General features: G+C 32.6%; 2 protein-coding genes across 9 annotated transcripts in view; one reads left to right on the top strand and one right to left on the bottom strand.

The window, feature by feature from the left end:
- Positions 1-17789, top strand: part of LOC105343394 (dentin sialophosphoprotein) — a 33861-nt gene extending 16072 nt beyond the window's left edge. For all 8 annotated transcript variants that reach the window (XM_011450752.4, XM_011450751.4, XM_011450756.4 and 5 more), the window contains 4 exons: positions 5352-5443; positions 12563-12844; positions 13132-13404; positions 13747-17789. In XM_011450752.4, coding sequence (XP_011449054.3) covers positions 5352-5443; positions 12563-12844; positions 13132-13404; positions 13747-13920 — 821 coding nt within the window. In that variant the 3' untranslated portion in view covers positions 13921-17789. The remainder of the gene's footprint in view (positions 1-5351; positions 5444-12562; positions 12845-13131; positions 13405-13746) is intronic.
- On the bottom strand, positions 6696-11125 carry LOC136275894 (piggyBac transposable element-derived protein 4-like). Its single transcript, XM_066086133.1, has one exon. The coding sequence runs from the start codon at positions 10007-10009 to the stop codon at positions 8246-8248; it is 1764 nt and encodes a 587-aa protein (XP_065942205.1). The 5' UTR covers positions 10010-11125; the 3' UTR covers positions 6696-8245.
- Positions 17790-18109: the final 320 nt, after the last annotated feature.

Raw genomic sequence — 18109 nt, 5'->3', positions numbered from 1 at the left:
CTTCATTGTCCAGATATTTTGTATATGTCTCCATAAAGCTGATTTTATTATGCCGATTGTTGCTCAGGTGAGCGATGTGGCCCATGGGCCTCTTGTTGAACAAGCAACTTCCAATCCTTGATATTTCCCAAAGACATACATGCTAGTATAAGCCTCTTAACAATGCATGAATGCATGCATATAAATATATACCACTACAATGGTATAGGTAATTTTTCTATTTTTGGTGGGGACTGATTTTTAAAAAGATCAAAGTTACTAGTAGATTAGAATAACTCTAGTCAGTTTAGTTTGGTATTGGACAATTCACAGACAGGCAAAAACTATTACTCCAATGGGAAAGCTATAAAAATGTTATTCGTACACATCATTATCTTGTAAAGTTTCTGATGAGTATTTTAGTTTGTAAACACTAACAGTTGTGACCTTGACCTTTGACCTATTGATAAAAAAAACAGGTCTATGACCCACAAATTGAAATGCAAATTGCTTAGTAACAGTTCAGGGTTCAGGATCATATTTTGTCAATGAGTAATATTTGCATTGGTTAATCTTTTGCATCAATTTTCTTTTGCATTGTCTAAGATATTTTATTTTTATTTTTTATTTACCGGTGTTATATAGTGCCTTTTCCCCCTAGCCATCTTTCCCCCCGGAAAAATGGCTATATAGCAGTTTTTCCCCCCGGAAGAATGGCTATATAGCAGTTTTTCCCCCACGGAAAGCTGACTATATAGTGGGTTTTCCCCCTTTTTATAGCCAGATTACCCCCACGGAAAACCTACTACATAGTAGATTTTCCCCCTTTTTTAAAATTCCGGTCATGTTTATGGCGGACCATTAGTGGCAATAATAAGAGGATAATTATGGCATTTATTAATGCATAGAATAAAATACATGGTTTGTTCAACCCTGATATGAACAAAGGCACGCTCCTTCATAACATTCCCGTGTCGTCACCATTTATTTCACCTTTTGTTGCACCTTTTTGCAACACCTTTTACATGGATTTCAGAATACCTCGAATCTTTTTCATCCAATCGATGTTTATCTACAGTTTTGACTTCGACGTTATGACATTGACATTTTCACAGAACACGTCAGAATACATTTGAATGAAAATATGCCGGTTTGGAACTCTATTTTTCCCATGTACTATCATCTATGTATAAGCTCCTCCCAGGAAACTGACTAAATTTGACTTAATTTTGTAGAGGAAGGGAATAAGAATAATTTAATACCGGTAGAATTGACGATCTTAAATATAATCGTATATTTCTACTTCTAAATATCAAACGAGAGAAAGGGTGCAATGATATGATGAGGAACTGAAATGTTTTACTTCGATTGATGGGTTTCTAAATCATGGGTAAGGGGTATTTTAATTGATTATGTATTAAAGGCATGTGTAAAGTTAGTGTTTACAATTTTGTTTTAAAGTCACGCATATTCATACTCATGTCTTTAAGCACAATTTTAACGAAACGCGAGGTTTTATGATGTAAAGATTTTTGTAATGTAACTTTACAACCAGAACAAAGTCGGTATCTTTGATGGTCACTCTGGAAAATGTGAAATGGAGCCTTAACTAACCTTATGTAAATATTATCATTCACTGCCTGCAAAATTTCCCGCTTTTTATTTTGCAAAGTGATTTATAAATATACAATTTTTCGGTTGCTACTTTCATGAATAAAAAGTCATTGATTTATTTATTTAGTTATTTATTATATCATTAGTCATCTTATGAATTGATTAAATGTTTTGAAAAATAATGATTTTACCCGCGTACCTTTTTTTATATTTTTGCTCGTAAATTTAAAAAGAAAAGCAGAATTAAACGTAGTTTTTAACCATTTTGATAAGGAAATATAGAAGTGAGTGTGTATTTTCAAATGATGCTTTTACTTTCTAATGACCGTAAAAATATGCTGATGTTGTCATCTCTAGTTTTTTTTTTTTTTTTTTTTTTTTTTTTTTTTTTAGATATATAGCCCTAAAAAATACACTATTCGTAATAATTGGATTTTAAAGATCGGGCTTGGAAACATTAAGGGCCCCTACCCTGGGGACTAAAACTTTAAGGGTCATATACTAGTGCTATACCACTACCACTGAGAAAATATGGTTAAGTGGTCATCTCTATAATTTGATATTCGGGCCCCCACTTATAAATCACTATTCAATCATTATAATGGGGTTTTAAACATCGGGCCCTGAAACAATGAGGGCCCCTACCCTGAGGGCTCAAATTTTTAGAGTCATCAACAAGTTGTTAACCACTGCCACTGTAAATATATGGTGATGTGGTTATCTCTAGTTTATGAGTAATGGCACCCTAAAGAATATGCACTATATTCATTATAATAGGATTTTAAACATCGGAAACAAAATTTCTCTAAAACAGGGGTTTAGCTTGAATAAAATTTGCAGACGGAGTGATAGATTTATTACAAAATTCTCAAATCATTTTCACTCACATATACACGTAAGTGTATATCTTGTGAAACCAAGTACTTTTTCAATTAATTACCTAATTTAATTAAGTTCTACGTATTATTCCATTATACACATGTTCAATTTTCGGCATTGTCTATAAAAATAATAAATCGGCAAAACGAAACTTAACCTGACAGATGGATGCAGATATACAACCTGGAAGTGTAGAAACATTGATTTTAATCCTTACTGGGTTTCCATAAATATTTTTTATAAAATCTGATCCAAAAACGCGAGGGAGAAATCCTACTATGGGGGAAAAGCTACTATATAGTAGCTTTTCCCCCCAGGGGGAAAGTCTACTATATAGTAGGTTTTCCGGGGGGAGAAGCTACTATGGGGGAAAAACTGCTATACAACACCGGTACTTATTTTTTTACAAAATTTGAGTTAATAAAGGAATAAGGAATCATTCTTTGAGTATTATGAGATGATAATTTTGGTGGGGGCGTAATCAAATCCAGAAGGGCTTTATGATAGAGTTGATCACGCCCCGACCAAAATTATCACCTCATAATATTCAAAGAATGATACCTTATTACTTATATAATTTTCAGCAATTGTACAACTATTTGAATGTTACAAGTTCATGTATGTGTATGGACTATTTTTATATGTAGAATCTATCTTTTAGGCATTTCTATCTAATATCTGTAACCTTGTATGCCCTCTGAGCCCAAAATTGGAAATAAACTATTATTATTATATTATATAAGCAAACCCCGCTTGTGCCCCAATTATATGTCATTTGAATTTATTGGACTGTATAGTACTAAAATCGAAACGTAGTGTTACCACAGGCAAAACCACTGAAAAATGTAAATAATAAAAAATACAAATCACATGTAGTTACTAGTACTGTATTGAATAAGGTATTTTGTTTTTTTCTTGGCTGCAAAAATGTTGCCCTTCCCATTTTAATACAACTTTTTTGCTTTTTGATACTGTAAATTTTAGAAAAGATACTGCAAAGTTATCAAAGTTAACAATACATCCTTGGCATTATCCTGATTAGGATATGTATCAAATGAGAATTTTAAATTGTCAAAACAGTTAAACTGATACCATTATATAATGGGTTCATTTTTCTTAATTGAATGAATTATCAAAGGTATAGTTGCATGCTCACGGAAATGTTTAATCAGTCAGTCGTGGGAGATTGGGATATATGACCTCAGTTGTTTTTAAGTTGTCATTCTAGAATTACATGCCTCTTCTTAGAACATGAAACAGCTCCGTACATTATGTTAAAAGGTGATAAAAAAATTTTAGAGGTTTATCTCTGCATAATAAAAACTCTCAAATTTGAATATTGAAATAATGTGGTCAAATTTATATGAGAAAAATTTTAAAACTATCATGGACTTATTAATGGAAAGCTTTGTATCTGTCTAGAAAAATCTAGTTAAAAAGAGACATGCATGTTAGGTGTAAAAATCATAATTGATGGTGTAGAAACATAAAGAGCCAAGTTTTGCTCATTTGTTTTTTTTTGTTTTCAGCGTTTCATGCCCTCTCCCTATAAAACTAGCCTTGCATGACAATACATTTTTTTTTTAACTTTTGGCGCAAGGACTGCATGGTTTATGAGAATTTTATTTTTAATTGCGTCGCGTGAATTCTTTGCATCAGTTATCTGTGTAGGGCTTTGTGTGGCATTAAGCCTGTGACCATAGCAATGAGAGATGCGGTGTTAGCAGGCAGATAAACAAACAATGGAAGACAACTGTCATACACACAGCGGAGAGACTTAAGGAGGGATTTTTATTTTATTTTGATTTTACCCAATTGTCATGGGTTGTTTTTTGTGGATTACAAATATTCGGTTTAGAGGGGGACATTCAATGAAAGGTAACAGTAAACAAATAAAAAAAGATATTAGTACTTGTATTAGGAATTACTTTTACGTAACGGTGGTGTGTGATATTTATATTTGCTTCCTGGTTTCAAATGCATGAGACCAGTTTTTTGTAGATCTATATTTTTTCCAATATAGATGGCTTTGAAATATTGAAAGGCAGCAAAATAGAGACAAAAACATCTACAATTTTATCAGTTTTTCAAATATTTGAAGTTTGCATTTTAAGACAAAAATTTAAGTATTTGCTTTGATTGCCAAGGATTTCTAGGACATAATTTTCTTTCATTTCTCTTTGTTTTTATTTTCATGCAATTTATAGATTTAGAATGAATGAAAGAATTTTTACAGAAATTCAAGATCTTGGCTGTTTTTTTTTTTTATCAATTTAAACCCCGTTTATTTGTACTAAGCTAGTGTTTTATTGAAAGGTTTTTATCAATGTCAGTGTTAATCTTAATCAAAATTTATCAGCTACATTAACGATTGTAAAAAAAAATGCACAAAAGTAATTGTTAACTCTTTTTTACATTACATTGTATTATCTGGCCAAATTATTCATCAAGTCATCAATTAACATGTGCCAAATTATTCATCAATTAATCAATGAATATGTGTCCGCTGAGTGATTTATGTGAAATCAGATCTATAGAATTCCTTTCCTAACAGTTTTGTGATATACTTGTATCAGACGAATGTTCGACCAGTTGTCACCATTTATGTATGTACCTGACCATATACATTTCAAAACACTGTCACGTGCATATTTTATATTGTGGTTTTTTATGCAATAAGGGAATATGACATTTTGAAATTTCAGTTGTGTTTTATCAATCTAGGTGCCCTTTTTTAGTCCATTTATAAATTAATTTGCATGCTAATATTACATGAATTTTCTGTAAATTTAGAGGAAACGGTTACAGCTGCTTGAGTGACAGTACCTGTCTGATTTTTATACTGATCAACTTAACAGATGGCATGTTGTATTTTACAGGATCTCTGAATATCGGACCAAAGCAAGACATTCTAGAGTACTGCAAGGCAGAATGGCGGGGACAGACCAAAAGAGCCAGCATCATGCAGAAGGTAAAACATCATCGAGCTCTTGATTTATTTCACTTATCATTACTCACAAACATTTGTTTTCATGGTAACACACACACACACGAACGAATGCATACGTGCACATGCACCCACACACACACTGAAATGCATGTATACAGTTGTATTTTTTTTTAAAATAGGATTTTTAAAATTTTAAATATTGATTTAAAATTATGATCATTAGAGCACAAACATTTTTGTTCATAAAAAAATTCTGCTAAAATATAAACCGCTAATACTTATATTTTACTACTAACATATTTTAAAATAAAAATCCTAATTTTTTAATAAACCAAGAAATTTAAATGGAATTATCTTGCCTGGTAGTGAGTTTCCGAAAAAAGGATAATAACCATTTAAGCCTGTACATTGCTGCATACAGTGTGGCATGAACATTTTTCACAGCCAAAAAGGTAAAAATTGTGGACTTTTAAGATTCATGCATTTTACTAAATCTTGTTAGAATTATATAATAGTATGTTTTTATGAAATCTGTGTGACCAAGTCTTGTAGTCATTAATCCTCTGTTTTGGAGTTTCCATTACCAGTAAATGTCAGGCGATACAGCGCCTATAGGATTACCTCATATGTTTGTTTCGAATGAGAGATGACTTGGTAACATTCACAGAGACAGACTACCGTGGTAACATTTACAGACTACCGGTAATTAATTACCAGTAGATTTAATTAACAAAACTACATATTGTCTTGTCCTAATGAGGAGTCATTAATCTAAGGTTTGCTTCCAGTGCTGCATTCTCAGCCCTGGTAATGGGTGCAGATAGCACTTATGGAGACATCTTTAATTAAACCCGTGAACTTTAATTCAACCTGTGAAATTTTTTTTTAAAAGCATAAACTAAGTTCCTATTTATAGACAAAGGTGCTGCATAAGCCATTGGTGAAAATGTTTTTTTTAAAAGCAGATCTATTCATGCATTAGATATTAGAAAAAAAAACATTGCTAAATATATGCATAAGCACAAACTAATTTAAGCACACAAGGCTAAATATTGTCATCTTACGGAATTACAAATTCATTTTGTGAAACATTATTGTGCACCTAATGTTTTGAACCTTGGGGGTCGTGGGTTATGTAATAATAGTCGATTTAACATTTAACATTTACCTGGTAGTTTTGTAAATGATACCCATTTAACAGATATGACTTGGACATAAGTTGATATGGGCTACTATGCTGATGATGCTGTGTGTGAAAAAGTCATGATAATTAACCCTTGCTCTGCTATATTGTTATCAAATTTAAAGAGCACCTGTGCTGAATTGTTTTGGGAAAATCACATTTTGATGACATAAATTCTTCATCAATGCATAAAATCTTTATTTCCAAAGATATATAAATGAAATTTTCCAAAGTTGTAGAGCATGGTTGTTTTGTACTTTTGAAAAAGTTTGCATGAATTTCATAAAGAATTGTTGCCATGGTAACCATTTTATTTACTAATTGCAGAAAAAACGTTAAAATTCCTTTTAAATTAGCATCAATTTTATTCATGGCAGTGAACCAAAGGACAATTGATTTAGATATGATACAAAAATAACAAAATAATACAAAATTAATTCATAGTCATAAAATTTTCATTTCAATGAACTAATATCACCTTGTGATTTGACACAATTTCAAGAACATTTTCACACTTATCATTAATTGAATTTTTATCATATCACTGTAAAAAGTTAAGACCAATCATTTTACAGGTGGCATTTTTTCTAGGTTTCTTAAGAAGATATTTCCCAAGGTCACATACAAAGAGGTCAAGGTCACCAAAGCAAGTTAAAACTCAATACCACATTTTAAACATTTATAATGCGTTATTTATTTTTTCATGCACAGTGCTTCCAGTTTGTTGAAATTTATGTTAATATTATTGGCATACAATTTCAGAAATGATTTGAATTACTTGCATAGTAGGAAAAATATGTTATAAAATGATCGGGTCAGGTTTTTATTCTGTGCATAGAGCAAAAAATAATGTCAGAAAACCTTGAGCGCTGACACAGTTTTCCATCCAACTTATCTGTTGATGCATCAGTACATTTGATAGAAAAAGAGAAGATAGTTACTTTAATAATAGCATCAAAACTTGAAAGAGGCACTTTACTCTAAGTTAGCTTGAGCTTAAAACAAAACTTCATACAACAAAATATAAATCGGGCATAACATTGCATAGCACTGCATTCTTCAGCTAATATGCATTTATATGAACATACATGTCACTAAACTTTTCAGAAATTTGAAAAGTGGTTGACATTTTTTGGACAAGTTGAGAGCCTTCAAAACCAACAAAAATATATCTAACATATTTCTGCATGTACATGAAATTGCTATTTAAAAAGCAAAGTTATTTAATACCAGTTGTTTTTTAAAATAACCATTTAAGGCAATTGTGTATAACGGTAAAACAGAGTATTATTTGAATTTGGAATTATTTTGGTTCTTGGAATTCAGGGCTTTTAAGAAAATTGCCCTTGGTTAGACTCACTTAGACAGGTAACATGAATTTTTCTTATGGATAGTCTAACTAAGGGCAATTTTCTTAAAAACTCTAAATTCCAAGAATCAAAATAATTCTGAATTCAAATAATACTCTGATGTATTTATATAATCATTATAATCATGAAAGCATTTCTATTTTATATCATACTTATTTCACACAGAGAGAAAAGCGGAAAAGACATGTACCACAATAACAAAAGCTCAATTAACCTTCAATAAAAAGAACTCTGGCTTTCCTCTTTCATGTATAGTTAATACAATTGAAATTACTCTTCTGTTGAGGAATTTGAACTCAATCGACTTCTCTTGTAGGCCAAAAGGAATTCCTGCTTTGTATGATAAATCTCAAAGCAAGGAGAAATGCATAGCGACACATTACACTGTCTGCATTTGTAGCTGGTCATGTGGCCACATCGCCTTTTCCGCTTCTCTCCTGGTCTTAATGGGGGTAGCATCTCCCTCTCTGCTGGTCCACAAACAATGCACTGGCGATGAAGAGGTTTTTCTCCTTCCATCAACTTGTCCAAAAAATGTCTCCCTGTAAGTCTCTCCAGAACTCTGGGGGCAGGTCGTCCAAGTGGTGTTGTAATGCTCCCTCCAGAGCTCTGGATGAGCTGCTCAACGAGCTTTCTTCGGAAATGGCGCTGAACCATGGCATTGTTGAAACTGCAATTTTCTTTGTACAAAATATAAGAATTTACAATTGCAATATTGATAATATGGAAAATAAGTTTTTTCCACCATTTCATAGTTTTGATGCCAAGTTTATAATTTTCCACCATTTGGTTGCTCCTATCAACAGCACCCATTTTTTGATCATAGACATGAACCATGGAAGGCCTAACTTTTGCTTCATGATTTCTCATAAAGTCAGGTCTTCTAGTTTCCACATTAACAGAGGTGTCAGTGGTGCTTATTAGGTACACAGCCTTTGCATCTAGATATTTTAAGCAGCTCAAAGGTCCATATGACATTGTTGCTGTGTCCCCTCTGTTGCTAAGCTGAGCTTTCTTTAATTTGTCTGGGATACCTTTCCTGTAACTGCGTACAGTTCCAGTTGCTCCTGTCCCGAGGACCCACAGATCCATAAAAAGACGCGGTGAACTGTAGTAATTGTCGCAATAAAGAATATGCCCTTTTTCAAAATAGTTTCTCATTAAATCCATTATAAGATCATATGTTGCCCCGTTTTCTGATGGCTGTACAGATTTTTTACCAGTATATAATTTAAATCTCAAACAATATGCATTTTCTGAGTCACACAAAACATATGCTTTTAACCCATATTTGACTGGTTTGTCTGGACTATAAACACGAAACGATAAGTTGCCTCGCCAGGCAACCATACTTTCGTCAATGGCCAATGCTTGGTTGGGTTTGTAAACAGAACGAAACTTTGTAAGGATTCTATGGTATAGGGGGCCCAGTTTAAATAGAGGTTCATGGCCCTCGACTCCACGTGGAATATATTTATCATTGTCGTTTAAATGAAGAAAGGCAAGAAGGAGTAAAAACCTATCCCTGGACATAACACTGGGGAAAAAGGGAGTTGATGTCACTGGATTAACGGTCCAGTATTCGGAAATATCCATTTGTGTTATGATGGCCATTGCTATAACAATGGCAATGAACTTCTTCATCTCTGAAGCTGTTGTATCCCTCCATTTTTTAAAGCGAGATTTTTCCTTTAATTGTTTGTTTGCAAGAAATTGATCAGCGTATTTGTTTGTTTCATCAGAGATATTTTGGTAATCAAAGTCATCTAAAAAAAGTTCAAAATATTCGATCGGAGAATCAGAATCAGAAACTTCTTTTTGTAAACCTGGTTCCTGCTCAAAACTTAACGGTAAGGGAGTCCTATCACCTTCATTCCAAAGTTCACTATTCAAAACATTGTAATTGGCATGAATTGATTCATCATCTAATTCTGTAGTATTTAAATCCTCTAAATCAAAGCCTTCAAAATTGTCCTCACCGTCACTATCGCTATCTGCAAAGATTTCTTCTATTATGTTATCTCTGTCGGCCATAACTTCTATAGGGCATATTGTTTACATATTTTCAACAGGGTTTAATTGTATATCTCTCATGAAACAAACAAATATTCCACTCAATTCAGTTTGTATTAACACTGAAAAAACGAAAACAAGCAATAGATTTCATTGTTTAATTTATAAAAATGGATATTTTTGCCAATATATCATCGGTAGTCCAAACGATACAAAACAGCTGATCGCCGCGTCATATCTCAACTACCGGTGCCGTTAGATCAAGTGCTTCCTAAGATTGCGGCGTTATTTCCTTTAAACTAGTTTATACAAAGAATGGTGTGTTTATATATACCTTTCAAATGTTAGATTTACTATCCTTGCTATAGTATTATCTCCTATTTACGTAATTAGATCACCAGACACCAACAACGAAAACACGTGTGCAGCAGCCATTTCTGTCGCGTTGTTTAAACGCCTATATCATTAACTAAATTTCCCTCCAAATTTCCAAATAATAAAGCATAGGTGTTACACCATTGTTTTGTTATGATAATACAAATTTTAAACGTGAAAGGCAATTAAGCTAGTGTTTATCGATTCTTTCTTCTTTTAGTATTGAAAATTATAAGAATAATACAAGGTGGAATCCACCTACATCTATTTTTAACTGTATACAAAATGTTCCATATAACATTAGAAAAATACTATCAATAAATGCGTAAAAATTATATAATGAAGAAAAAGAAATATAAGTGTACTTGATATGAACATTAATAAATACAAGAGGGATATAAACATGCGATAAAATTTATCGGTTGATTCATATCAGGGTACTGAATGTCGGCGTCTACTATCGCTTTCACTTTTAAAAATGGCGCCGATACAACACATTACTTACTGGAGAAAAATGCCAAAAAAATGTAACCAAACCTGTATGTAATCATTTTATTTTAATAAATCTTAAAATTATGGACCAGTATTATATATTTCAGAGACTTTTACCGGAAAATAAGAGCAATATAAAAAAAAATCATCCAGACAAAATGTGATCGTCTGTTTTTCATTGAAACGCACATATATGTGCGCCCCGCATGGTAGCGCACACTCTGTAATGCGCACATATATGTGCGCGCAGCAGAGCAAGGGTTAAGATTTTATTTACATTCAGTACCGCCCACTACACAGCCACTGTTCACATCTATGATCCTTGCTTACACACATGAACTCTGTAACAAGATTAAAGACAGTTTCTGGAACCTTCAATTAATTAAGAAGTCTTGTGTATTGATTAATGCATATTTTATCATACCCCCCCGCAAATAAAGTTTATGGGGGGGGGGGGGTATATTGGTTTCACCCTGTCCGTCTCTCCGTCTGTCTGTCTGTCTGTAGATGCAATTTTGTACCCCCTATAGAATTTTTTACTACTGCATGGAACAGTCCGAAAATTTGTAAATATGTTGAACACAATCTGAAGATGTGCACCTGCAATTTTTTATTAAGATCAGACAAGACTTAATGACTTCATGACAGTTTTCATTTTCCCTATCCTATACATTGTACACTGATGTTGAAAAGTAAGGGAGGTTATCCTTACAGATTTTGTTGATTAATTAATAGTGGACACTCTAAAATATTTTTATATGAATACATACAGATGGAGGTTTTTTGTCTTTATTTCTTTACCAAATTTATGTTTTATAAGTATTCTATCAACTGACAATGCAAACTTTTTGTTTGTCAATGAAAATTTTTTAGGTGCTAATAAGAACATCAAAGACAAGTGTGGCTGAATTTATTTGTCTGAAGGGGGCCATTATTTGAGCCATGGTTTAGATGGAGCAAGTGTTTAGGGAAATTTGATGATCTGTAAAATGGGCTGTGGTTTTGGGCTATTTTAATACTGTTTCATGTAAACCAAAAGTTTCTATCATGATAAAGGAACAAATAATATCATTATTAATAAATAATATAATTATTTTTAGAAGCTGTTTAAATTTATTAGTCAAGTAAATTGATGAAGTGACCCTATAGGGCATTAATGTAAATGAAATTAAAAATTATTGATATGATTGTAGTGTTTTGGCAATTTTAAAATTGTTTGTAATGTTAAATTTTCCTTTTTAAAATATTTTTACATAGTATGCTAATTATGATAATGTTTTGGGAGTTTATCCAATTCAACAAGCTCATCAAAGAAAATCTCTTGGGCTAGCTGATAAAGAGTCACTGAGGGTGAATACATGTATGTGATGTGATATTAAAGAAAAATTGCATTATAATGGATTTGTAGGAATACCAGAAGGCTCTAAAAATATTGCTTTGAATCCTTTTCATGAAAATTGCAACAGTCTTTTGTCATTTTGTGTCAGGAATTTACATACCTACAAAGATGACATCCTTGGAACATACGGACTAGAATATTGCATGCCATTATCTTAAAAGCTGTTGACTAACAGAAAATGTGGGGGAGTCACTGTTGACTAACAGAAAATGTGGGGAAGTCTAGGTTGTATTTTTGAGAGTGGCCCTGTGGGTCTTGAAATTATATTATGGTACATGTAGTACATTTTGCTCTCATATACTTTACAGGCGTATCAGGAGATTCCAAGCCTCATTGAGTGCAGACACCTCCACCAAGTCAGGGGAGACAATTACTGTGCGATCAGGGGCACGCTCCTTCAGTGCTTTATACAGAACATTAATGTGTTATCCAAGTGGAACAGTGCCGAGTCTGTGATCAATCGGTTACAGACTCTCTATAGAAATCCAAACTCAGGACTCTCACAGTGGACTTTTGCCCACAGACTTCCCTTTAACAAGAAGGATAAATTACCGACCATGTCTGAATGTGTTCAGTGTCTGTTTGCAAAGGTACATGTATCGATTGAATACTTGCTGTAGGATTTATTAACCCCTTATTATACCCCTTGTGCAACTTTTTGCTGATGGGGATATTACTTTCTACGTATTTATAAATGATTTCAAGTGATATCATTTATTATCATATACATGTGTACAACTAATTTAATACGAAAGTCAACAACAGATTACAAAATAAACTTTTAACTTTATATTGGTAAACCTGATGTTGAATTGTAAATGTCATATATTATGACTAAACTCATCAATATTCATATTCTTAATTTTAAATTGAACAGTTTTCTGAATGTCAAAGTCTTTCAACCAATGAGGAGAGGAACAGCTGGCCTGTTAACCTTTTGAACCTTGACACCAAAGTGGACCTCCAGTGTATGGAGGCCATCAAACTGCTGATGTTCCTGGAGGCCCACTCTCTGTACGAGGCTAGTCAGAAAGGGGATGACGTCCCTGTGTTTGTTTGGCTGCTGTTTGCCAGGGACACTTCAGAGAACCCAGAGTCTCTACTCAAGAACCACATCAACCCTGTGGGAGATTCAGGGGGACTGGAGCAGGTGAGTGCATAGGATGAGTTGACTTTCATTTCAGACAGGGCTAAAAAAGTAAACCTTGTAGTGTGAATATTTCTTGCCTCAAATCAGTGCATTTTGTACTTTTTGACGATTTTCTTCCTCTAATGCCTGTTTGCTCTTCAAATTGAAGACAGTTTGAATAAGTATGTACTTAACTGAAAGCAATCAACCGTAACTACCTTAGTGGAAGCATGCTTTGTTTGAGGACATTGTTCACTCTGTGTTATTTGAGACAGGTGCATAATGCCAAGCAAAAAATGTTGCGACATCTAAAATGTGTGTCCCCTGAGTATGACTAATGATGCTGTTTTATGTGTTTAACAGATAGAGATGATCTTACTGGGTCACACGTTAGAAGTAACAATCAAGGTCCTGCGACTCCAGCAGTACGGGGAGGAAGACTTTGTCACCTACTACCCTGATGACAGGAGAGAGTCCTGGCCCCTCATTGTCCTGATTGCTGAGGATGACCGGCATTACAATGCACCTGTTGTTTAATTACCACACACTGTTTTTTCTTGTCTTCAATAGAGGAACTTTAAAACAACAGGCAGAGCAACAGGCTTCCTTTTTATTATAAGTTTCCCAAACAAAGTTTGGAGACTTATTGTGTTGTCCAGGTCTAGAGTCTTCTGTCTCCAACGGAAGACCCTTCTGTATTTGTACTGTTTCTTTTTCCACTTTTATTATTTAGGTCTTCCGTTTGTTTTTGTTCCGTTTCTTTTTCCCTTTTATTTTTTTTTTTCTTACAAAGTTTTTGCACAGGATTTTTTGGAGATGGCTGGATCGATTTTCTTGAAACTTTCAGATTTAATTGATAATGATCTGAACTTAATATGTACTTTTTTATTTTGATGACAGCATATCCGTTCTTGAGATTTCAACATTTTAGCTATTTTCAGAGGGTTGACTTGTCCTGAGCTCTCCTATAGTCTGTTCCAAGATATTTTTACATCACATTTGGATGAATTTTCATAAAAATACACATACCTGTGAAAGAAGTGCATTTTACTAAATAAAAGGGAAAATACCCATGATAACTTCATTGACACAAAGGAACAAAACCAGATTTTTTTAAGGAGATTTATAATGGGATATGTTTACATCTCTTCTCCATTCGGAAGTCACTTCGAATACCTCGCACCAAATTTAAACCCTATCATCCTTGTCTGTTGCAATGCAGACTCCTGTAGACTCCTTTATTTTTAGCTGTGTAATGAAATCTTATAAGTTTGAATAAACATCATTTGAACCATGAGCTATTTATAAATATGGAGAAATTAAGCAATATGTGAATCGAGGATATCTTTGGACAGAGAATAAATGGTAAAAGATATCAAAATTTAACTTTTAAAATTTTAAAGTGGTATGGGAAACCTCAATTTCGTGACGTACTTCCAACTGAAATAAACAATGAAATCAAGCATAATTTTTTAACTTTTTCTTTCCATAAATTGCTACCTAACAGTATAGCGCAATTGGTTAAAATGTTAACTACAAATCTGTATGTGATGAGTTTGAATCCTGCTGGGGCTTTTATAATTTTTTACCTTTCCCAAAAAGTTTAAAACATAATTTCAATGATGAAAGTATTTTAATTAAAATGTACTTTAATCCACATTAATTTTGACAGGTGTCCCATACCACCTTAACATAGAAATTTATAGGGAAATGTTTAAAAATCTTCTTCTCAAGAACAACAGTGCTAAAGTTTGTGAGATTACTATGCAAGCAACCTCATATAATGTAGGCTTGGGGGGCTCAAATTTCAACACAGAAATAGTTATGTATAAAAATGATACTATCAACTGTTGTTCAGATGAGTGATTATTATTGTTTATTTTGACTGAGTTAAAATGCCATGAAAAGATTTTTTTAAGGGGTATAATTCAGTGACATAGCATGAGATGAATGTTAAAGCACCAACTGATGATATTTAAAAAAAAAAAAGGTCTTGGTATTTTGCTATTCTTGATTTATTGTGCTCCATCTGAATCTAAACATTTTGAGCAACTGACACATATAGTATTTTGATCATCTTAAAAGAAAATATATTTATGAGTGCAGAAAAAAAATTAAAATATTGAATATTGCATTTTCATCGACTTATATATCTCATTACACAGAACATGCCTTTTTTTTTTCTTGGTGTGTCAAATATTATCAAGGATTATTTCATATTTATTTTGTGTATCACATTACAATTTTTTTTGTATCACAAGATACATGCATCATGATTGAAACTCATACTCAACACCAGCTAGTCAATTACCATACTCTATTCACCACATGCTGCATATACATGTATACACTGGCACTATGGATTGTCCTAGCATGCCTGGTCCAGTAGTATTTATTGGTTAGAACATTATATTTGGGTCACAATTGGGGCTTCACTGAGATTTTTTATTTTATATGCTGTTCATCAGGTTATCATTTCACAGATTTCTACCAAATGTTCTTTCAGTTATCAACAAAAAAAGTTCAGATGTGTTCACTATTTAGAATAGTATTCATGTTCATGTGTTTATTTTAATTGCTTTACAACATAAGATTCGGTTTAAATAATCGAATAATAAAGTGTTGTTAATATTGTACTAAAGGTGATATGGGACACGTCCATATTGTGACGTGCTATATATCGAAATAAACAATAAAATGAAATGTAATTATGAAAGTAGTTTCTTTCCCGCATTTAGCACCTAACAACGTAGTGCTGTGGGCTAGAGGGTTCACTATGAACCTGTAAGTGATGAGTTTGAATCTCACTGGGCATTTTAAAGCTTTTACCTTTTCAAAAAAATTTTAAACGTATATTTTGGTGAAATATTGAAAATTTTAAACCAGTGAAAATATTTTAATTATAATAACTTTGACCCACATTAATATTGACATATATGTATGTCCCATACCACCTTAACAGGCAAATCTTAAAATTTTTCATATTTTGGCAATTCTTGGCCTCTATCTAGCTCAACTTTCTCTTCTTCAGGTTTTTCATTGTTGGAAATTCTTGGCCTCTTTTTAGCTCAAATTTCTCTTCTTCTACTTTCGATCTTTTGAACTTTCAGAAGGAGGTTAGGATGCTATGTAGGGTTGTAAGAGTTTGATATAAAAGTAAACTTGATATCATATTGACGCTTAAACAAACCACTTTGTCAACTGAGATTTAGTTAGATTTTTATTATTACAGCAAAACACTCCTATAGTCGGGGACAGACAATGTTGCTTCATTATAAGCGTAATTTGTGACTGTAAATGTACCCAATTGGATGTGTATTCTATTTAGCGCTTTTGGTGGAATGCGGCTTCCGCTAAATCAAGTGCATCGGTAAATGTCATGCATATATGTATAAAAATAGTCATATTCAGGAATACTTTAACTAAATCCTTGCCAACTTGTTCAAAAACTTATTTCCGCAAAATATTGTACATGCCAAATATAATACGTTAACACGATATCCATCAAGTTTAAAACATGTAATAAAGTCACCGGGAATGAAAATCATTGTGCTGTAATCATCAATTCATTATAAACGTGTTAGCTATAACCGTGTTGTACTGTATCTTGGTACAAGTGGTTTCTTGCAGTTTGACACTTTCTATTACTTTAGTGTTTTAAGAAATTGTGATATAATTCTTGAAAAAAACTTTCCATTTTTTTTATGTTATGGAAAACATTGTCTTCAAACTGTTTTACCTTATATTCCTGTTGGCTTATATATAGGTACACTGAAAATGGACATTCACAAATTATGAGATTTTATTTTTAAAAGCCTTCATTGACTTAAAAAATGAAGGACATTTTTAACTTGTTGCCGCTCATTAACTGAATGATGTTGAACAAGAGGATGTATGTGACTAATTATGTAAATGTTAGGTTTTTGTTTTATATGTTTAATGTGGGTATGTGCCCTACAGTAGCCTTAAAGGTTTTATTCTATGGGGCGCTGTTTTAATATTTTTTAAAAGGTATTTTCTGATATCAGTAATTCAAATAAAATGGCAAATAAATTTCCCATATTTAATGAATTTACTCCCTTGACCTAAAAGAAAATTGCTGAACTACTGTACATAGCCCAATTTGTATATTTTTAGATATCAAAAATTCAAATTTTTGATATCAAAATCATTTTCTGATGTCAGAAAATAGAGTTTTGAAATCAAGAATTTTTTTTATAATGACAATTATTTTTTTAAACAATTCGAATTATTGATATCAAATATTTATTTTTGGATGTAAGAAAATAGCTCAAAAATATTAAAACGGCGCCTCATATCATTCCATTTCATACTGTGTTGGTTTACTTTTGATTCTGTATTTATAAATGACCATATGTTGATTAAAAAGGTAGTAGAAAAGTCAATGACGTTTCCTTATATATGACATTCCAGAAATGAGTTCTGGAACTTGGTAACAAAACATAAGGGATTGGAATAAAAGCTATAAGAAAATGCAAGTGATATTATAACATTAATTATGGAATGCTAAACAGAAATAAATTAGTTTAAATAAAATGTTTTCCTTACAACTGGACCTATCTACTTTTTAGGCTGGAAAAGAAAACAGTTTATTTTAGCTATCGTATTATTATAATTATAACTGCTCCAAAACGCATTGTAACTCTCAGACATTAAAAAGAGCCTTTAATGGGGTTGTCAAACGCTAACATTTACATTCAGTATA

This window comes from Magallana gigas, chromosome 5, assembly GCF_963853765.1.
Source record: "Magallana gigas chromosome 5, xbMagGiga1.1, whole genome shotgun sequence".
Lineage (NCBI taxonomy): Eukaryota > Metazoa > Mollusca > Bivalvia > Ostreida > Ostreidae > Magallana > Magallana gigas.
This window is presented reverse-complemented; position numbering and strand designations above follow the sequence as displayed.

Bases quoted from the DNA above. Each gene is read 5' to 3' on its own strand.
- LOC136275894 (XM_066086133.1), bottom strand. From the start codon at position 10,009: ATGGCCGACAGAGATAACATAATAGAAGAAATCTTTGCAGATAGCGAT.